Source organism: Mustela nivalis (assembly GCF_964662115.1).
Source record: "Mustela nivalis genome assembly, chromosome: 3".
Lineage (NCBI taxonomy): Eukaryota > Metazoa > Chordata > Mammalia > Carnivora > Mustelidae > Mustela > Mustela nivalis.
This window is the reverse complement of record NC_139022.1, coordinates 75,056,273-75,079,824: the sequence shown is the minus strand read 5'-3', so window position 1 is coordinate 75,079,824 and position 23,552 is coordinate 75,056,273. Positions and strand designations below refer to the sequence as shown.

The following is a 23,552-nucleotide window of genomic DNA, read 5'->3' as shown; positions in this document are numbered from 1 at the left end:
AACCTTAGCTGTAAGCTAGAATCATCTGAAGAGCTTTTAAAAAATCCCACTGTCCAGGCCACACCGCATAACAATTAGGACAGAATATCTGGGGGGCAGGAACTAGGCATTCATATTTAAAAAAAAAAACCCAGGTTGTTCCAGTGGGCAGCCAGCCAAGGCTGAGAACCACTGTCTGACAGACCTGGCACATGTAGTTGTGTCTGATCTCATCATTTTTTCCTTTCTGCTTTGTCCGTTCTGGCCTGCAGGACCACTTTCTATTTGATAAGCCAGTATCCCCCTTACTAACATGTGCTGGGATGGCCCGTGACTGGCCAGATGCCAGGGGAATCTGGTATGGACACAGCATTTTCACATTTGCAGTGTGTACAGACGATCTCCTTCAGATCACCTGCTTCTCCTAACCTGCAGTTGCTGTGAGCCGCAGCTGACAGCATGCCTGGCTTGAGTTAAATGGGGGAGAGAGAGACTGTAGAAATTGTGTGTGTGTGTGTGTGTGTCATTCCACAGTATGGTGATGTAACTAAGATGTGTAAAATGTTCGCTGGTTTGCATGAATTATGCATGAGAAGGACTATTTTTAAGAAAAATTAGCTTCATATTATTTGACCTCACAGAGAATCTGTTTCATGACTTTAAAACAAAAGAGCAGAAAATGAAAAGTTTCGAGGACTTAAGCAAAACCCTACAAGGAAGAATGGATATCGAGTATACACGTATTTTATCTTGGCCAAAGTCCTCAGTCCACTTTGATTCCCGTGTACTTTGGTAGGTTATTCTGACACTCTCCGAAGGAGCTGCGATAAGTGTGTTCGTGAGCAGATGCTCCGTGTGTGTGGATAGGCAGGATCTAGGCAGTAAACATATGGGAGATCTTCTGCATCCCAAACCTCCTGGGCTGCAGGTAAAAAACTTTCTTGAAGCGCCACAAGATTTTGGTTGAGCCTCTTAGAATACTCTTGTTAGTGTCAAAGCCAAATGTTATCCATAGCTGAATTATTGTCCTCCTTGTCCAAGGACTGGGGAAGATGATATTCTTGTTGGGGAAAAAAACAGTACATCTTTAAGGGTTGGAGTTGGTCTTGTTGTTTGTTCTGTCACGGTAACATTAGTTCAGGCACAGTAAAAAGCTTAGGGCTTTGTAGGAATGAGGAAGGTGAAATGAAGCAATGAAGCCACAGGAGTAAAGGGAATCTTCATGTGTTGAAACAAATGGATTTGACACGCAACACCGTATTTCTCCTTTCATTAGGCATAATTATGACAAGACCTTTCTCATCTGGATTAATGAGGAAGACCACACCAGGGTAATCTCTATGGAAAAAGGAGGCAATATGAAAAGAGTATTTGAGCGATTCTGTCGTGGACTGAAAGAGGTAAGATGTTACCAGAGATTTCTGAATTTTCATTAAAATGAAATCACTTCTTCATTCTTAACAGAAGACACTATGGTGATTACCAGGATGAGGCTAATTTTCTTTAGGATCATGGCACTCTCTGAGGGCGGGACTCCCAGGCCAGGGCTTCAAAAATAGGAATTTACTAGTTAAAAAAAAAAAGTCTCCTCTGCCCTTCTCCCCAGTCCAGAATGGTTCAGGGAAGTCTGTGGATCATTACTTATGATCCAGTTTCCTTAACAGTGCTCTTGGTGATTCAAAGCATATAGACAGTAAAGGATGTAACTATGTTCCTAAGTAACCTGACCACAGCCTTACCTGCTGAGAATTCCTACATTCTCCTATTATTCTCGTATGAAAAGTAACAGCAACGGACATTCATTGAATATTTAGGATGTGCTAGTACTGCATTCAGTGTTGTACCTGCTTCATCTAATTTAATTGACTCATTTTAATATTTGGATAGAAGTATCCTTTTCCATTAAGGAAGTAATATAAATTTGCCTGAATTTCACTCATGGCAAACATACAGTACACATGTCTCTCCCTGGTGTTGCGGATGTACCAAGTAAATGGATACTTAAGAACTCCGTTTGTTCACTGCTGTAGGTGGAACGCTTAATCCAAGCGCGAGGCTGGGAGTTCATGTGGAATGAGCGACTAGGATATATTCTGACCTGCCCTTCGAACCTTGGCACAGGATTACGGGCTGGTGTCCACGTTAGGATCCCAAAGCTCAGCAAGGTAATGTTACGCAGTCAACAGTCCTTTTGAGTTCCACCAGGATAAACTTATATGTGACTTCTTTGTGGAGGGAGAAATCATCACCATTCGGTAACCCTTCCTTCATTCTGTAACCCAACATAGATTCTAAAGACACTTGTATTAGTGAGGATAAAAGATTAAGGGCTGTAAGAAAGAGGTGTGGCTTCAAGAGTAACAAGTTTAAATTCTCCTCACTACAAGTCAGGAGGGACAGGTGAGCTGCCCTGCCCTGCTCCTGGGAGTTCCTTCTGTCTCTGCCTCTCCTAGTGGAGGAGATTCTCCCACTTTGGCCTGCATCAAAATTGCCTGGAGGCTTATCAAAACAGATTGCCCACCTGTAAAGATTTGCATTTTTAACAAATTTCCAGGTGACTTGATGCTGCTGGTCAGGGAACTGCACCGGGAAGACCATGGTCTTAGGGCACCGTCCTCTTAGCATGGTCATCGCTAGGCCCCACGTTGCAGCTTGTGGGAAGGGGAGAGAGTATATAGGTGCCACCATGTACAGGTTGAAAGCCTAGGCCTGGAAGTGCACACATTACTTAAGTTCATTCTGTTTGCAAGAATGTAGCTAGTGGTCACCTTCTCAGCTCCATCTGTAGAGGAGAAGGAAAAAGCGTTCTGGTAGGCATCCAGCACTTTTGCAACAGCACAAGCCAATCAAATACTTGAAAACCGTTTTAGAAAATGTGCTTCCTACCAAAAACAGAATGAAGAATTATTCCAATGTTAAGAAAATGATTTGATGTCATTTAACATCATGATTTTAATTCTATCAGTGAAACGATTATACAGATGAATAATCAACTCACCAAAGTTGGCATCCAAATGGCAAAAATCATATAGAAGTTAAAAACAGCTCTGCTACCTTCGAGCTGTGTGACCCTCATCATTTATAGTCCTCTGAGCCTCAGTTTCCTCATCTGTGAAATGAGAATGAAAGCAGTACCTACACTTCAGAGGTTGTTGTAAGGTTTAAAAGTTCTAGCATAGTGCCGTGGTACACAGTAAGTATATGCTTAATATTGACGGTTACTATCTCTCATTATATCTCTTACTAATTCCATGTGCCAATGATGGTGAATCAGTTTTGCTTCTTATGACACTAAGTACTGTCTCTTGTCCCAGGATCCACGCTTCTCTAAGATCCTGGAAAACCTGAGACTCCAGAAGCGTGGCACGGGTGGTGTGGACACAGCAGCGGTGGCGGATGTATATGATATTTCCAACATAGATCGAATTGGTCGATCAGAGGTAACAGCTCTCACTTTCCAAACATGAGCTGACCATACAAGCCTAAGAGAAAAAGGGAATAGAGAGGTAGCCTGTACGGCCTCACCTTATTCACAAAAGTCAAGACCTCCTCTTCCCCCCACCCCGAGTCCTGCGTCCAGGTTGTGTTTCATTCTGTAGTACTAATCCTCCCTGGGAAATAACCACATAAAAGCAAGCACAAGGTAAGCTGAGAATATACAGGCAAGTAAAGGAGTTCATGGAGGGACTATTGTCAGCACCTGGCCCCTGAGAGGTATTCCAGCCATCTTTCAAAGATCGGAGCTCTCTTATGCCAAAGGACAGCAGCATCTTATCACTGTGATGTCAGAGAACGTGTGTGCTCTCTGAGGGTGGCAAAATAGTGGAAATTTCTCTTGATTCTGAATTTCCTTTGGGGAAAGCCACATGCTTCATTTTTAGCATTTTTAGACACTTGGTAGTTTATAAAATTGTGTATTTTTCAAGCTAAACATGGCATATATGTATGTACTAGGTATATAACAGACTGTGCTCATGAAATACTCTTTAGGGTTCTGTGAACACATAGGAGGAACAGCATTCGTAAGCTCTAAGGAGGCCTGGAGTGAGGCAGGAGGCAGAGCAGGAAGAGCCCCCCCACCCACCCAGGGAACATGCAGCTGCATCCTAAGCAAGCACTGACCGCATAAGTCACACCTGTTTATCTTTGCATGCTCCCACGGAATGTACTATGCCCATTATTAATTTAAAAGCCTCTTTCTCTTACACCGTACAAATCCTAGTAACTCACTGGCTGGTTATTAAATCTCTGCATTATTGATGCTCTTTCTTCCTTGCTCGTTTTCAAATATCTCACTGCCTATGGGTGTATCCAATAGGCACCATTACACTGAGAAAAGGGAAAGAGGAAACACTCAGGTCAGCCTGTGAGCTTCCACCTCTGGTAAAGTACTTGAGGAAGAAGTAGCTCTAAATACAATTTCTGAGGTTTACTGAGTAATATGTGGTGTAGTGAATAAAGAAGATCGGGAGCCTGAGCCTGTCTGCTTCTATTGTTCACCAAATTTTTATTACTGGAAAGCAAGGCAGTCATCACTTAAATTTTTTTTCTAAAGCCTAAGTTAATAGGTGACATTATAAAAGATAGAAAAATGCTGAAGTATTAAAAAAATAACACTACTTATTTAACTTAATCCTAAGAAAAGCATTATAAGCATTATTCTGTATTGCCTTCCATTTTTTAAATGATTGTTTTGTTATGTAAAAGTTATATTTTACATAGTTTTATTCACAGGAACAGATTTATTCATGAGTTCACAGCTCTTTGTTATTCAGGAAAAGTGATTCTCTTTAATGTATTAGGTCAGTCATAAGCTCTGCTCTGGCTGAGGCTGGTTTGACAACTCCCTGTGCTATGCTGTCCTCACCACAAATGGAGATGCCACTGGTCACCATATAGTGCTATCAGAGTAACATTGACCATATTCCCTTTCATCCTTGTCACGTCTTCATTCCGTAACTGGAAGCCTGTGTCTCCCGCTGCCCTTCACCCAGTGTTGCATCTGGCATCCACTAGTTTGTTCTCTGTGTCTATGGTCTGGTTTCTGTTTGTTTTTTTAGACTACACATATAAGTGAAATCATACGGTTTTTGTTTTTCACTTAAAATGCCCTTGAGGGATGCCTGGGTGGCTCAGTTGGTTGGACGACTGCCTTCGGCTCAGGTCATGATCCCGGAATCCCGGGATCGAGTCCCACATCAGGCTCCCAGCTCCATGGAGAGTCTGCTTCTCCCTCTGACCTTCTCCTCACTCTGTCTCTCTCTCAAGTAAATAAATAAAATCTTTAAAAAAAAAAATAAATAAATAAAATAAAATGCCCTCGAGGTCTATCTATGTTTTCACAAATGGCAACATCTCAATCCTTTTTATGGCTGAGTGCTATTCTACTGTAGATATGTGGGTCTGTGTATATACACATATCACATCTTTATCTGTTCATCTATTGATGGACACTTCATCTTGGCTATCATAAATAATGCTGCAAAAAACGTAGGGGTGGATATAACTTTTCAAATAGTGTTTTTTGTTTTCTTTCAGTAAATACCAGTAATGAAATTACTGGATTGTATGGTAATTCTTTTTAAATTTTATGAGGAAACTCCCTACTATTTCCCACAGTGGTACACTAGTTTCCATTGCCTTCAGCAGCACACGAGGGCTCCTTTTCCTCAGAATCCTCAGCAACATCTGTTATATCTTGTCCTTGTGATACTGGCCATTCCGACAGGTGCATGGTGCTATCTTGTGGGTTTGGTTTACATTTCCCTGCTCATAGTGATGCGGAGCAGCTTCTCATGTCCGGTGGCCATCTGTATCCCTTGTTGAAGAAGATGTCTATTCAGGACCTTTGCCCATGTTATAATCAGATGCTATGTTGTTTCATTATTCTGGCATAGTCCTAATGGTATGTTACTGTTTTTGTTTTACTTGCCAGAGGACAGCTATCCATAAGTATATGGCTAAGGCCAGTGTCCAAGGGTTTACTTGTTTCTCTGAGTTTTTTGGTTCCATGCCTCAAATGTAGCTCTTTAATCCATCTTGAGTTATAACAAAGGGGTCCAGACTCATTCTTTTCATGTAGCTATCCAGTTTCCCCAGCACCATTTATTGAAAAGACCATCTTTCCTCTATTGTATACTATTGCCTCCTTTACTGTAGATTGACCAGAGGATCAAGGGTTCATTTCCGAGCTCTCCATCCTGTTCTGTGAATCTCTGTGCTGGTACCATACTGTTTTGATCACTCTAGCCTTGCAGCACATCTTGAAATCTGGGATTGTGATAGCCCCGGCTTTGTTCTTCTCTTGAAAGTTTGCCTTGGTTGTTTGAGGTCCTTTTTGGTTTCGTGGAAATTTGGAGATTATTTAGTTTGGTGGAAAATGCTGGTGCTCTTTTGATAGCGATTGCACTGAATCTGTAGCTTGCTTTGAGCAGTATGGACATTCCAGTGATACTTACTCTTCCAGTTAATGGGCATGGTACATTTTTCCATTTGTTTATGTCATCTTCAAATTTCTTTCATCAGTGACTTCTAGTTCTCAGAGGATAGGTCTTTCACCTCCTTGGTTAAATTTATTTGTAGGTGGTGTTTTCTTTTTCGTGCACTTGTGAGTGGAACTGTTTTCTTAGTATCTGTCTCTCTGCTTCCACATTACTATATAAAAATGCACCAGATTTCTGTATATTATTGTATCCTGAAACTTTACTGAGTTTTACTTCTTCCTTACCAATTTGGAGGCTTTTTTTTTTTTTCCTTGTCTGATTGCTGTGGCTAGGACATCCAGTACTATGCTGAATAAAAGTGTTTAGTTCAGTTCTTTTTCTGAGGTTTTATCTTACTCTCTTGTTTGGAGCATATTCCTGTCTCCTGATTTTGGTGACTTTCTTAATTTCTATGAATTGGGCAGAACAGCTACTTCTCCTAACATTGAAAGAATGGTCTTAGGTATGGTGTGTATGCACATGTGTAGACTATGTGTACCTGGTGACGGGATGGTTGCAGCTGTGGCTGGCATGGGTGGGGGTGGGGGGCTCCCAGGACACTCGGTATTGGGACTGCCCTGGGACTCTTCAAGCAAAAGGCATGCTCTCCATTTTTACAATTATTCAAATACCTCTTCAAAAAAAAAAAAAAAAACCTATAATCATATTTTTCCAGTATATTCTATCATGAGCTTATTCTTACAATATTTTCTTTAAAAACCTAATTTTTAATGACAGCATAGTAAAGATACTCATCTATTTAATATCTGATTTGTTGATATTTGACTATATCTGTACATAATTCTGTAACCATCTCTATACTTTAATCACAACTCTAATTATTTAGTTAGGATATATTTTTAGGAAGAGAATTCATGAGTTAAAGATAGGGGGACCTTACTTAGGACCAAGTTACTTACCAGAAGACTTACATTAAGATAGAGTCCCTTTGGGGTTCCTGGGTGGCTCAGTGGGTTAAAGCCTCTACTTCGGCTCAGGTTATGATCCCGGGGTCCTGGGATCGAGCCCCACATCAGGCTCTCTGCTCAGCAGAGATCCTACTTCCTCTTCTCTCTCTCTCTGCCTGCCTCTCTGCCTACTTGTGATCTCACCCTCTGTCACATAAAAATTAAAAAAAAAAAAAAAGTAAAAAGATAGAGTCCCTTTGACAGTGAATGAGAGAACCATCTCACTACACCATTATGAACAGCAGGACAGGTCAAAGTGGATAAGTAAGAATTATGTGTTTCTTTGATTAGTGATGACTAGCTTTCTGACCCAACCCTCTCTCGGGGCTTCAGTTTCTTTAAGCATAAAAAGTGGGGAAGAGAACTGGACTCAATCCTGCCTAAGGTATGTTCAGCTGTAACAAGTAACAACCCCTTCCATCCTTGTTATTCATTATTAAGCATATTAATGCAGTTGGGAATTAAGTCATTGCTTACTATCTCAGTTTACATCTCTTTAGGAGCAGTGCAACTGATTAGGAAAAGGATTCCAAGGAAAAAAATCCTAGGTAGATGTGCTCTGATTTACAAATATTGGTTTTTATTAAAGTTTGGTTTTTTTTTAAAGCAGGAATTTTTTAAAGGTTTATCCTAATATAATTCAGAGTTTCCTTTAAGTAGCAAACTTGCCTGGTACAGTGAAAACATGATTTAATTGCACCCAAACATTTGGTTTTAAACAATTTTTCAGAAAGCTAGCCACTGATTAAATATAGCTCAGATACTATCTAAGCTATCATGCTCAGATAGCTTAGTGGTAGGTCTTAAAGAGAGATCCAGGTCAAAAAAAAAAAAAAAAAGTGTCATGGTAATTTTACTTATTTTTTTTTTTTTTAAGATTTATTAGAGTGTGCAAGCAGAGGGAGGGTAAAGGGAGAGACATAAGCAGACTCCCTACAGAGCAGGGAGCCTGACACAGAACTAGATTCCATGACCTGAGCCAAAGGGAAACACTCAACTGACTGAGCTACCTAGACACCTCTGTAATTCTACTTTTGGATAAATTTATAGCAGAAACTGATGGGGGGGGGCGGTGGGAGTGTCTGAGATGCACACTAATGGCTTTCATATATTAAAAAAATTCTCAAAACAGTAAATCTAAAAAAAAAAAAAAATCCCTCCACAACACTTGAGAGAAATACTAGCAAAAAAGAAATTGTTATAAAGTCTACCTAACAGGACAATTTCTTACTTCTCCCAGCATTCTTATTGATTAATGCCTTGCATGTGTCCTTTATGCCCATTAATCATTCTTCTTTTTCACTATCAAAGGTTGAGCTTGTTCAGATAGTCATCGATGGAGTCAACTACCTCGTGGATTGTGAAAAGAAGCTGGAGAGAGGCCAAGATATTAAGGTCCCACCACCTCTGCCTCAGTTTGGCAGGAAGTGAACTTTTTGTTTTCCAAACTATAAATAATCTGTCTGCTGGTATGACAGACATGAGGAAATTTTTACTCTGAGAGTTTTTATAAAAAAAATGTAAAACTGTATGTCCTATCTTTAAAATAAAACTCTCCTTAATATCCTTAGTTTCCATGATTTTTAAAAATCCTACTCAGAAGGGCAAATACATCAAATTAGAAGTAGCAGCAGCCAAAAATCTGGTAAGGCAATGATAAAACATATTTCTAAGACCACTTACACACAAACCTAAAAACCCTCCAATCATCTAGATGCTATAATATCAACACCATAACGAAACTTTATGGACAACACTGGTGTATTAGTCCCTCATTTTCCAATCATGTTTCTGGCAAGTAGAATAGGAGGAGACTGATTTCTCTTGAGGGTCTGGAAATAAATACAACTATACAAATGGCAAACAGAGGCTACTTAATCAGGGATACATATAGAAAGGGAGTCAGCCACCATCACATTTGTCAGAAACTCAAATACAAGCATACTAAAGCACTCTGGTGACAAACAGGAGTTTCAGGTATAACTGATTGGGGTTGTAGGTGTGGATAAACTGAAGGCAGAATAACTCAAAATGGAGTAACTGATGGAAATGTTTTGAGAAGAGTATGTGGCTTTCTTTGGTCGGGAGTTTGAAGAAGGGTAAAAAAAATTAGTGAAGATGGCAGTCACTGATGAAGTCAAATCTCTCAGCTGGTAAGTTTGATTGTGGGTTGGCTTCCTAAACTGGATGTTGCAAAGATTATGAGTTAAATATGGTTAAGATTATTAGTTAAATATGGTCTGAAATTGTAGGTTTGTAAATTTACTCTCAAGAGAACGCCACAATTGGAGGTCTAATACTGAATACTGAATATGTGTTTAGTATAATTCAGAAGCTTAATTTTTACCCTCAGCAGGCATGTCCTTCTATCAAATCTTGTGCTTTTATAGCCATCATGTGATGTCTGGAACATGAAAGGGCATGACCGAAGAGTTAGGGAGAACACTGTGGCAAGTTATGAAATTGTACAACATAAAGAACTGTTAGCTTCAATAACAGGAATGAGATCAAGTTCGGCATTCTGTAGGTGAGCACTGTGGGTGCTAGGGTAAAAATGAAATACTGCTTTAATTTACACATTTGCCTTCTTCGATCCTGCTACAGTAAGAAAAAAATGAAATAAAAGAAAATGTACTCAGCACGTACTCAGGCTAGTGCTGATAGGCACCACATTAATTTCTAAATGGCAAACTGATGTATGGTACAAATTCAGACAAGGAAACTGCAGTCAGTATACTGGAGGACATCATGTTAAATGGATGGGGTGGACAACTGTTTAGCCAATCAAGGCCTATAGAGAGATGAGAGATCAGAACCTCATCCAGTAACTGCCATTCTAGGGACAAACAGATAGAGGGTAGATAACATTGGTGTTGTAGTCAAGCATGTCGACTCTACAGGCACACTTCTTAGAACAAGTCCTAACTGTTCCACCATATTCCATTAAATTATTTATTCAGCCTCTATGTTCCTCACTTTCTTTTGTATATAAGGATCACAGTGATAATGACTATGTCATAGGGCTGTTGGGAGCAGAACATTGATAACTGGAAAGTGCACTTACAAATGGTCATCATATTTTATGTACTATGTAAAAGGTTTGTGAAAGAAGTCATAAAAAGATAGGAACCACCACAGTCATGTTGTGACAACTGATCTCTGAATATCCCTTAAAACTATGCTTTAGGACAGACCTGGAGAGTCCCTCTTCTGAAAGGTCTTAGGAGATAAGAGGCAAATGAAGGCGAATGCCTATAGCATTTGCCAACATTATTTAAAAAAAAAAAAAAACTGAAAAGCAAGCAAGTGGCATAAAAATACATGGATACTGATATAAAAACAAAGTGATTTAAACCTACACCACAACAATTACACAACAGTTACTACCTATTCTTTTCCATCCTGTTTCTGGGAATACCTTGAGAAGTTTCAAGTTCCTTCTATCACACCAGCATTAGCCTGATACCAAGACCAAAGACACAAAGGAGAAAGAAAAACCACAGGTCCGTATCTCTGAACATATGCAAAATTCCCCTATCAAACATGAGCAAAACAAATTCAACAATACATGAAAAGGATCATTCATCATGGTCAAGTGAGATTTATTCCTGGGATACAATGTGGTTCAATATCCACAAATCAATGGGATACATCACATTAGTAAGAGGAAGGATAAAAATCATATGATCATCTCAACAGGTGCAGAGAAAGCATCTGACAAAATACTACATCTGTTCATGATACAAAGTCTCACTAAAGTGGTTTCAGGGGAAACAGAAATGAGGGCTCTATATGAGTAACTCAGAGCAAACCACATACTCACCAGGTGAAAAACTGAAAGCTTTTCCTCCAAGATCAGGAAGACAAGCATGTCCACTCACCACTTTCATTCACCATGGTACCAGGCATCATAGCCACAGCACTCAGAAAAAAGAAAGAGAAGGCATCCAAAGTGGAAAGGAGGAAGTAAAACTGTCACTATTGCAGAGGACATGATACCATACAAAACCCAAGAATTCCCATCAAAAACTTTCAAGATAGTCTCCAAAGGCAAAGGAAACAAAAGCGAAAATAAACTTTTGGGACTTCATCAAAATCAAAAGCTTCTGCACAGCAAAGGAAACAGTCAAAAAAACAAAGAGGCAACCCACGGAATGGGAGAAGATATTTGCAAATGACAGTACAGACAAAATGTTGATATCCAGGATCTACAGTGAACTCCTCAAACTCAACACACACGAAACAGGCAATCATATCAAAAAATGGGCAGAAGATATGAACAGACACTTCTCTAATCAAGACATACAAATGGCTATCAGACACATGAAAAAATGTTCATCATCACTAGCCCTCAGGGAGATTCAAATTAAAACCACATTGAGATACCACCTTACACCAGTTAGAATGGCCAAAATTAACAAGACAGGAAACAACATCTGTTGGAGGGGATGTGGAGAAAGGGGAACCCTCTTACTCTGTTGGTGGGAATGCAAGTTGGTGCAGCCTCTTTGGAGAACAGTGCGGAGATTCCTCAAGAAATTAAAAATAGAACTTCCCTACGACCCTGCAATTGCAATCCTGGGTATTTACCCCAAAGATACAGATGTCGTGAAAAGAAGGGCCATCTGTACCCCAATGTTTATAGCAGCAATGGCCATGGTCGCCAAACTATGGAAAGAACCAAGATGCCCTTCAACGGACAAATGGATAAGGAAGATGTGGTCCATATACACTATGGAGTATTATGCCTCCATCAGAAAGGATGAATACCCAACTTTTGTAGCAACATGGACGGGACTGGAGGAGATTATGCTGAGTGAAATAAGTCAAGCAGAGAGAGTCAATTATCATATGGTTTCACTTATTTGTGGAGCATAAGAAATAGCATGGAAGACATGGGGAATTAGAGAGAAGGGAGTTGGGGTAAATTGGAAGGGGAGGTGAATAATGAGAGACTATGGACTCTGAAAAACAATCTGAGGGGTTTGAAGTGGCAGGGGGGGTGGGAGGTTGGGGTACCAGGTGGTGGGTATTAAAGAGGGCATGGATTGGATGGAGCACTGGGTATGGTGAAAAAATAATGAATATTGTTATGCTGAAAATAAATATATTTTTTAAATCCCCATAAAAAACCAAGAAGGTATCAGAATACATGAACTCAGTAATGTCTCAGTATACAATATTAATAGAAATGTGGCGCATTTTTATATAGTAATGTGGAAGCAGAGAGACAGATACTAAGAAAACAGTTCCACTCACAAGTGCACGAAAAAGAAAACACCACCTACAAATAAATTTAACCAAGGAGGTGAAAGACCTATCCTCTGAGAACTAGAAGTCACTGATGAAAGAAATTTGAAGATGACATAAACAAATGGAAAAATGTACCATGCCCATTAACTGGAAGAGTAAGTATCACTGGAATGTCCATACTGCTCAAAGCAAGCTACAGATTCAGTGCAATCGCTATCAAAAGAGCACCAGCATTTTCCACCAAACTAAATAATCTCCAAATTTCCACGAAACCAAAAAGGACCTCAAACAACCAAGGCAAACTTTCAAGAGAAGAACAAAGCCGGGGCTATCACAATCCCAGATTTCAAGATGTGCTGCAAGGCTAGAGTGATCAAAACAGTATGGTACCAGCACAGAGATTCACAGAACAGGATGGAGAGTTCAGAAATGAACCCTTGATCCTCTGGTCAATCTACAGCAAAGGAGGCAAGTGTATACAATAGAGGAAAGACAGTCTTTTCTGTAAATGGTGCCAGGGAAACTGGATAGCTACATGAAAAAAAAGAATGAGACTGGACCACTTTTTTATTAAAGATCCATTCCCTCATTTGAGAGAGAGAGAGAGAGAGTGCACACAGGCAGGAAGGAGGGGCAGAGGAAGAGGGAAAAGCAGACTTCCCACCAAGCAGGGTGTCCAACACAGGTTCCAATCCCAGGACCCAAGATTATGACCTCAGCTGAAGGCAGATGTTTAATTAACCCCTTGACCATTTTTTTTTTTAAGATTTTATTTATTTATTTATTTATTTGATAGAAAGAGACACAGTGAGAGAGGGAATATAAGCAAGGGAAGTGAAAGAGGGAGAAGCAAACTTCCTGCTGAGAAGGGAGACCAATGTGGGGCTCAATCCCAGGACGCCAGGATCAGAACCTGAGCTGAAGGCAGACACCTAACAACTAAGCAACCCAGGTGCCCTGCTGGATCACTTTCTTATACTACACACCAAAATAAACTCAAGATGGATTAAAGAGCTAAACATGAGGCATGGAACCATAAACTTCTAAGAGAAAACAACCTAAACCCTTGGATATTGGCCTCAGCAACATACTTAGGGATAGCTCTCTTCAGGCAAGTGAAACAAAAGCCACAGACAAAACTGGGAACAGAACAAAATAACTAGCTTTTGCACAGCAAAGGAAACAAACCATCAACACAATGAAAAGGCAAACTACTGAATGAGAGATAATATTTACAAGTGATATTTCCAATAAGGTGTTCATTTCCCAAATATATAAAGTACTCATACAAGTCACCATGGAAATAACAAATCATCAGATTAAAAGATGGGTAGCACATCTGAATACAAGTTTTCCCCAAAAAGACATACAAAGAAGCTGAAATAAGATGAAAAGATGCTCCACATCACTATTGTTAAAGAAACGCAAACCAAAACCACAATGAGATAGCACCTCACAACTATCAGAAAGGCCAGAATCACAAAGATAAGAAATAACAAGTATCAGTGGGGATGTGGAGGAAAAGGAGCCTTCATGCATTGTAGGTGGGAAAGTAAATGGGTACAGCCACTGAGGAAGAATATGGAGTTTCCTCAACATATTAAAAATTAGGAACACCATATGATTTACTAATTCCACTACTGGCTGTTGACCCAAAGAAAACAAGACATAAGTTTGCAAAGGTATATCCACCCCATGTAGATAATACTGCAGCACTATTTACAACAGACAGGTTGTGGCAACAATCTAAGTGTCCACTGATAGGTCGAACAGATTAAGAAGAGATCACATGGAATACTACTCAACCATAAAAAGAATGAGATCCTGCCCTCTGCAACAGTGAGGTTGGATCTAGAGGGTATTTTGCTAACAAGTTAGAGAGCAAGCAAGTACCATATGATTTCACTTATATGTGGAATGACAAACAAAAAGAGATGAATAAAAATGAGACAGACCGATAAATACAGAGAACAAACTATTGTATGCCAGAGGGGAGGTGGGTGAGAGTGTGGAATCAGTGAAATAAGTGATGTGGATTAAGACTTAAAATTTCCAGTTATGAAATAAAGTCAGAAAGATTTTTTAAAAAGTACAGGAATGGGAATACCGTCACAAGAAAAATAAAATCTGTACCACAGCATCCCAAACAGCATAATTACTATTAACAGGAAGAACAGAATATCTACAGCACAGGAAGTATAGTTAATATTTCTCTTGTTATATTCTTACCTAATTCATTTGTCACCTTTGCCATTCATTCTACTCATCAATAACCAAACTACATCTGCACTGAATATTAGTTTGCCCACAGATTTTAATTATCTCATCTATACTTGAAGCTATTGATTTATAAGGTTATTTGACCTTTACTGTATTATCAGGAACCACTCATCTGTAACTTTCCTTTTTAAGAACAAGATATTCATAACTAAAGACAGGCACTTAATAACCATGTCTACAATGAATTTCTAAACACTCAATCTGGCATCTCAATTTTTGTTGAAATCTCCATATTCATTAAATATCCTTTCCAGACCATCCCTCAATTTTCAGATCATTTAAGAGCCTCTAAATTGGATATAAGAATATCCTTTCTCCTCAAGCATTGCCAAACATTTGATAGATATAATCTTGTTAGCAGAAGTCATGGCAAGTTATACTTCTGCCCCCAAAACAAGCACACTAGCAATGTTATGGTAAAAATAAAAGATGTTTTATGTGAAAATGAGTATACTGAAGGAGATAAAGAGACATGTAAGTATTAAAATTCTAGTTGGGTGCCATATCTTCCAGCCTAAGGAGTCATAGCAAGCAAGTAGTTCTTATTTCCAAAGGTCTAGTTCAACCAATATTCATGAAGCTGAAAATAACATCATTCCTAGTCATAGGACCTTTCAAATTTGCTGTATGCCCTGTATCTGAAGCAGAATGCACATAAAATAGGGTTTGATGGCTGGGAAATTATTCTGGTTCTCTTTCATGAGGGAAGAGAAACCTAGATCCTTCTCCTTGACTTCTGTACTGCTATAACATCATAAGTATGTCTGCTTATGGGGTTATTTTCCCACAGACCAAAAGTCATATATGACCATGTTTTGGAAGCAACTGCAAGTTGTTTTAAGATCAAAAGATCTGCCTTAATTTCGGGCTCTGCCACTAATCAACTATATGACCAAGGGCACATTTTTTTTATCCTTATTTTTCTTTTTCAAATTTTTATTTAAATTCCATTTAAATTTTTATTTAAATTCCAGCTAGTTAACAACAGTGAAATATTAGTCTCAGGTTTACTATTTAGTGATTCATCACTTCCACATAACACTCAGTGCTCATCACAACTAGTGCCCTCCTTCATGCCCATCACCCATTTAATCCATCCTTCTGCCCACCTTCCCTCCAGCAATGCTCAGTCTGTTGTACGGTTTGCCTCTCTTTTTCCCCCATGTTCATCTGTTTTGTTTCTTAAGTTCCACATGTGACTGAAATCATACGGTAATGGTCTTTTTCTGACTTTTTTCACTTAGGATAATACACTCTAGCTCCAATCGCATCACTGCAAATGAGAGGATTTCATTCTTTTGATGGATGAGTAATATATATATAAATGCATAAAGAAGTTTTGAATATATATATGTTTAACATATATAATATATAAAAATATAAAACATAAATTATATATATTATCTATTATATACATATAAATGCATAAATAAGTTTTGAACACACACACATAAATATTGAGGTGCATGTATCCCTTCAAATCAGTATTTTTGTATCCTTTAGGTAAATACCTAGGGTAGTTCTATTTTTAACTTTTTGAGGAACTTCCACACTGTCTACAGTGACTGCACCAATTTGCATTTCCACCAACAGTTTAGGAGGGTTCCCCTTCCTCTGCATCCTTACCAACATGTTATTTCCTGTGTTGTTCATTTTGGCCCTTCTGACAGATGTAAGGTGGTATCTCATTGTAGTTTTGATTTGGATTTCCCAGATAAGTGATATTGAGCACCTTTTCATGTGTCTGTTAGCCATATGTATGTCTTCTTTAGAGAAAGTCTACTCATGTCTTCTGTCCTTATTTAAACTGGATTATTGGGTTTTGGGTTACTGAGTTCTATAAGTTCTTATATATCTTGGATACTAACCCTTTATTAGATATGCCATTTGCAAATATCTTCTCCCATTACAAAGTTTGCCTTTTAGTTTTGTCAATTGTTTACTTTGCTGTGCAGAGCTTTTTATCTTAATGAAGTCCTAACAGTTTGTTGCTTTTGTTTCTCTTGCCTCAGAAGATGTATTTAGTAAGAAGCCACTTAGACCAAAGTCAAAGAGGTTATTTACTGCTTTAGTTCTCCTCTAGGATTTTGATGGTTTCTTTAGGTCTTTCATCCATTTTGAATTTATTTTTGTGTATGGTATAGGAAAGTGGTTCACTTTCATTCTTCTGCATGTGGCTGTCCAATTTTCCCAACACCATTTGTTGAAGAGACTTTTTTCCATTGGATATTCTTTCCTGCTCTGTCAAAGATTAGCGGACCATTAGAAGGAAAGGAAAAGTGAAATGGGGCAGATCGGAGGGGGAGATGAACCGTGAGAGACTGTGGACTGTGAAAAATAAATTGAGGGTTTCAGAGGGAAGGGAGGTAGGGGGATGGGTGAGCATGGTGGTAGGTATTAAGGAGGGCTCATAATACATGGAGCACTGGGTGTTGCACATAAACGGTCCTGGAACACTGCACCAAAAACTAATTATGTATTTTATGGTGACTTAACACAATTAAAAAAAAAAAATTAGTTGACCATGTAGTTGTGGGTCCATTTCTGGAATTTTCATTCTGTTCCATGGATCTATGGGTCTATTTTTGTGTCAATACCATGCTGTCTTGATCACTACAGCTTTGTAACACAACTTGAAGTTCCAGAACTGTGATGCCTCAGCTTCGCTTTTCTTTTTCAAGGTTGCTTTGGCTTTTTGGCATCTTTCATGATTTCATACAAATTTTACGATTGTTTGTTCTAGTTCTGTGAAAAATGCTGTTGGTGTTTTGACAGGGATTGCATTAAATGTGTAGATTGCTTTGGGTAGTATAGACATTTTAACAATATTTGTTCTTCCAATCCATGAACATGGAATGTTCACCATTTCTTTGTGTCATCTTCAATTTCTTTCTTAAGTGTTTTACAGTTTTCAGAGTACAGATCTTTTACTTCCATGGTTAGGTTTTCTTCTTTTTAAAATAATAGAGTCTTGATTTCATTTGTAAAATGCAGGTGATTCCTGCCTCAAAGTTTTTTTTGTTGTTGTTGTTTTTAAAGATTTTATTTATTTGACAGACAGAGATCACAAGTAGGCAGAGAGGCAAGCAGGGGGGGGAGCAGAGAGCCCAATACAGGGCTCGATCCAAGGACCCCGAGATCATGACCTGAGCCGAAGGCAGAGGCTTAACCCACCGAGCCACCCAGGCGCCCCTCCTGCCTCAAAGTTTTTATGATGGTTAAATAAGGCAGTGACTTTTTTTGCTGTAAACTATGTGAAAATATTTTGTATTAGAATCCAGTATACATATATGAGTGTATAGTGTATAATTTTAAAACTGAAATAAGTTTCACATAATAATTACCTTTATTAGTTAAGATGAACTCTAATATTTTTCTATTTTATAGTATCCTCTTTGTTTTTGAAAAACACCTGGGGTATATGGGAGGGAGATTTGTTTCCTAATCTCACAGCCTATGTTGGAGGGGCACAATTCATTAGGAAACTTCTCCAAGAACCAAAGATCCCACAGACCAGGAACCAGCACTCTCTTCAGAGTGGAAAAGAGAGGGAAAGATAACTATACATATCAGAGCAGCTCTGTTCCCAGAAGTGGGCTGGGAATAGACATCTGGTCTGAATCCAAGCCCTGTTCACCAACCAAAACTTCTCAGGGGACAACAAAGGTAAAGCAAAGTGCAGTTCAGTGCTCCTGCAACCCTGGTGAGTACCTGCTCTAACTCAACTCAAGCCGTAGTGGCTCCAGACTGGCCCAGTAACAACACAGGACCAAACCCTGCCCACAACAAGTAAAGAGAGGCATTGCAGACAGTTGGAATGAAGACAAACATAATTCAGTCACTATAGCAGGGAGCACAGAACATACATAGGAGACCCCACCTCAAGTGCAGGTTCTGGTGAACAGGGGACTTTGTACTGCAGGGCACTACAGGACCTCTTCTCCATAAGACCACTGCTTTCAGGAGCAAAAGAGACAAAAACAGATACAAAGAGTTAGAAAAAATGAGGAGACAGAGGAATATATCCCAAATGAAAGAACAGGACAAAAATCACAAGAAGAGAGCTAAACAAAATGGAGATAAGTAGTATGTCTGATACACAGAATATAAAGTAAGGGTGACTGTCCTAGAGTTACTCATTGTACTTGAGAAAACAGTGGAGAACCTTAGTGAAATGAATGAGACAGAACAAAAAGAAGAACCAATCAGAGAAGAATTCAGGAACAGAAATAAAAAATACAAGAGATGAAGTAAATAGACTAGAGGAAGCAGAAGAATGGATGAGCAACCCGAAGGACAGAATGATGGAAAGCAATCAAGGTAAACAGCAAAGACAAAAAAATAATAAAAAATTAAAACACATTTCAGGAACTCACTGACTCCATCAGGTATAAGAACATCCATATTATAGAGTCCTCCAGAGCTCTACAGAAAGTATTTAGGGAACAAAGTTCCCGAGAGCGAACCTGAGCAGATTACTTAGCCTGGCCCTGGCAAGGGCAGCGCAATTCCACCCCAGGCAAAGACACTTGAGAATCACTACAACAGGCCCCTCCCCTAGAAGATCAGCAAGAACATCCAGCCTAGACCAAGCTCATTGATCAAGAACAGTGGAATTCCAGAGGAGGGGCTGCAAGTTGGTTCAACATCTGCAAATCAATCAGTGTGATACAACACATTAATTAAAGAAAGAACAAGAACCATATGATACTCTCAATAGATCCTGAAAAAGCATTTGACAAAGTACAGCATTCTTTCTTGATCAAAACTCTTCACAGTGTAGGGATAAAGGATACATACCTCAATATCATCAAAGCCATCTATGAAAAACCCACAGCAAATATCATTCTCAATGGAGAAAAACTGAGAGCTTTTCTGCTAAGGTCAGGAACACGGCAGGGATGTCCATTGTCATCACTGCTATTCAATATAGTACTAGAAGTCCTAGCCTCAGCAATCAGACAACAAAAAGAAATTAAAGGCATCCAAATCGGCAAAGAAGAAGTCAAACTATCACTCTTTGCAGATGATATGATATTTTATGTGGAAAACCCAAAAGACTCCACTCCAAATCTGCTAGAACTTGTACAGGAATTCAGTAAAGTGTCAGGATATGAAATCAATGCACAGAATCAGTTGCATTTCTTTTTTTTTTTTTAAAGATTTTATTTATTTATTTGACAGAAAAAGAGATCACAAGTAGGCAGAGAGGCAGGCAGAGAGAGAGAGAGAGAGGAGGAGGCAGGTTCCCTGCCAAGCAGAGAGCCTGATACGGGGGATCAGGACCCTGGGATCATGAACAGAGCCAAAGGCAGAGGCTTTAACCCACTGAACCACCCAGGTGCCCCTTAGTTGATTTTTTCTCTACACCAACAACAAGACAGAAGAAAGAGAAATTAAGGAATCGATCCCATTTACATTTGCACCCAAAACCATAAGATACCTAAGAATAAACCTAACCAAAGAGGCAAGGAACCTGTACTCAGGAAACTATAAAGTACTCATGAAAGAAATTGAGGAAGAAACAAAGAAATGGAAAAATGTTCCATACTTATGGATTGGAAGAACAAATATTGTGAAAATGTCTATGCTACCTAAGGCAATCTACACGTTTAATGCGATCCCTATCAAAATACCATCCATTTTTTCCAAAGAAATGGAACAAATAATCCTACAATTTATATGGAACCAGAAAAGACCTCAAATATCCAGAGGAATGGTGAAAAAGAAAACCAAAGTTGGCAGCATCACAATTTCAGACTTCAAGCTCTATGAGAAAGCTGTAATAATCAACACAGTACACAAAAACAGACACATAGATCAATGGAACAGAATACAGAGCCTCAACTCTATGGTCAACTAATCTTCCAAAGGGCAGAAAAGAATGTCCAATGGAAAAAAAGATAGCCTCTTCAACAAATGGTGTTGGGAAAACTGGACAGCCACATGCAGAAAAATGAAACTAGACCATTTCCTTACACTGCACACAAAAATAGACTCCAAATGCAGAGACTCCAAATGGACCTCAATGTGATAAAGGAATCCATCAAAATCCCTGAGAAGAACACAGGCAGCAACCTCTTTGACCTCAGCCACAGCAACTTCTTCCTAGAAACATTGCCAAAGGCAAGGGAAGCAAGGGCAAAAATGAACTATTGGAACTTCATCAAGATCAAAAGCTTTCACACAGCAAAGGAAACAGTCAACAAAACCAAAAGACAACTGACAGAATGGGAGAAGATATTTGCAAACGACATATCAGATAAAGGGCTAGTATCCAAAATCTATAAAGAACTTACCAACTCAACACTCAAAGAACAAATAATCCCATCAAGTAATGGGCAGAGGACATGAACAGAAATTTCTGCAAAGAAGACATCCAGATGGCCAACAGACACATGAAAAAGTGCTCCACATCACTCGGCATCAGGGAAACACAGATGAAAACCACAATGAGATACCACCTCACACCAGTCAGAATGGCTAAAATTAACAAATCAGGAAATGACAGATGCTGGTGAGGATGCAGAGAAAGGGGAACCCTCCTACACTGTTGGTGGGAATGCAAGCTGGTGCAGCCACTCAGGAAAACAGCATGGTGGTTCCTCAAAAAGTTGAAAATAGAGCTACCCTATGACCCAGCAATTGCACTACTGGGTATTTACCCTAAAGATACAAATGGAGTGATCCAAAGGGGCATGTGCACCTGAATGTTTATAGCAGCAATGTCCACAATGGCCAAACTATGGAAAGAAGCTAGATGACCATCAATAGATGAATGGATAAAGAAGATGTGGTATATATATATATATAATGGAATACTATGGAGCCATCAAAAGAAATGTAATCTTGCCATTGGCAACAATGTGGATGGAACTAGAGGGTATTATGCTGACTGAAATAAGTCAAATCAGAGAAAGACAATTATCATACGATCTCCCTGATATGAGGAATTTGAGAGGCAACATGTGGGACTTGGGGTGGTAGGGAAGTAAAAAAATGAAACAAGATGGGATTGGGAGGGAGACAAACCATAAGAGACTCTTAATCTCACAAAAGAAACTGAGGGTTTCCAGAGGGAGCTGGGTAGGGAGAGGGTGGATGAGTTATGGACATTGGGGAAGGTATATGCTATGGTGAGTGCTGTCAAGTGTGTAAGCCTGATGATTCACAGACCTGTACCTCTGGGGCTAATAATACATTTTATTTTAATATTTAAAAATAAATAAATGATAAAGGAATCCAAGTATATTACTAAATACTTGGATATTATCAATATTATCAAACAGTGAGAGAAGAGAGCAAAAAAAGAACAGAGAAGAACTATAAAAACATCTATAAGCTGAGTAACAAAATGGCAATAACGATATACCTATCAATAATTACTGAGAATGTAAATGGACTATATACTCCAATCAAAAGACACAGGGTGTAAAAAAATAAAAATTTTAAATTTTAAAAATTTTTTAAAAGTTTAAAAAGTGTTTTAAAAGGTACAGTGTGACAGAATGGATAAAAAGGAAATACTCCTCTATATGCTGCCTACAAGAGACTTATTTCAGACCTAAAGACTCATACAAATGAAAAGTAAAGAGATGGAAAAGCACTTATCATTCCAATGGAAGTAAAAAGAAAGCCAGAATAGCAATACTTTTATTGGACAAAATAGGCTTTAAAACAAAGCAAAGTGGTAATTATGAAAGGTGATGGAGGTGTTAACTAACTTTAATATGGTTATCATTTTGCAATATATACATGTGTTAAGCCATCACACTCTACACCTTAAACTTACACAATGTTATATGTCAGTCATATCTCAATAAAACTGGAAAAAAATGAAAAAAGACTATAACAAGTGAAAAACAAGGACACTATGTAATAAAGAAACAATCCAAGAAAAAGACCTAACAATTGTAAATATTTATGCACCCAACGTGGGAGCATGCAAATACATAAAGTGGCTATTAACAAGCAAAAAGGAAGTAATCGATAGTAATACAATAATAGTAGAGGACTTTAACATGCACTTACATCAATGAATAGATTATCCATACAGAAAATCAACAAGGAACAGTAGCTTTGAATGGCACATTGGACCAGATGGATGTAACAGATATATTTAGAACATTCCATCCTAAAGAAGCAGAATACACATTCTTTTCAAGTGCACATGGAAGATTGTCCAGAATAGATCACTTATTAGGTCACAAAACAAGTCTAAACAAATTCACAAAGACTGAAGTCATATCATGCACCTTTTCTGACCACAAAGCTATGAAACTAGCAATGAACAGCAAAAAAAAACATGGAAAGAACATAAATACATGCAGGCTAAATCACATGCTACCTAACAATGAATAAGTCAGCCAAGAAATCAAAGAAATAAAAAAGTACATGGAAACAAATGAAAATGCAAACACAACAATCCAAAATTGGGGGGAAGTACCTAAAGCTATTCTAAGAAGGAAGAATGTAGCAATGCAGGCCTAGCTTAAGAAACAAGACAAATCTCAAATAAGCAACCTAAACTTTTATATAAAGGAGAAAAGGAGCATGTAAAGGAAGAACAAAGAAAACCCAAAAGCAGTAG

The 23,552-nt window shown here is 38.7% G+C and overlaps 1 protein-coding gene and 1 long non-coding RNA gene across 2 annotated transcripts in view; one reads left to right on the top strand and one right to left on the bottom strand.

The window, feature by feature from the left end:
* CKMT2 (creatine kinase, mitochondrial 2) overlaps positions 1 to 8,999 on the top strand; it is a 31,892-nt gene extending 22,893 nt beyond the window's left edge. The window contains exons 6-10 of the mRNA XM_082724738.1: positions 252 to 337; positions 1,256 to 1,379; positions 2,010 to 2,144; positions 3,294 to 3,419; positions 8,741 to 8,999. Coding sequence (XP_082580864.1) covers positions 252 to 337; positions 1,256 to 1,379; positions 2,010 to 2,144; positions 3,294 to 3,419; positions 8,741 to 8,860 — 591 coding nt within the window. The 3' untranslated portion in view covers positions 8,861 to 8,999. The remainder of the gene's footprint in view (positions 1 to 251; positions 338 to 1,255; positions 1,380 to 2,009; positions 2,145 to 3,293; positions 3,420 to 8,740) is intronic.
* The window catches only part of LOC309861670, a 38,383-nt gene continuing 16,981 nt past the window's right edge, over positions 2,151 to 23,552 (bottom strand). The window contains exon 3 of the long non-coding RNA XR_014310123.1: positions 2,151 to 3,088. This is a non-coding gene — a long non-coding RNA (uncharacterized lncRNA). The remainder of the gene's footprint in view (positions 3,089 to 23,552) is intronic.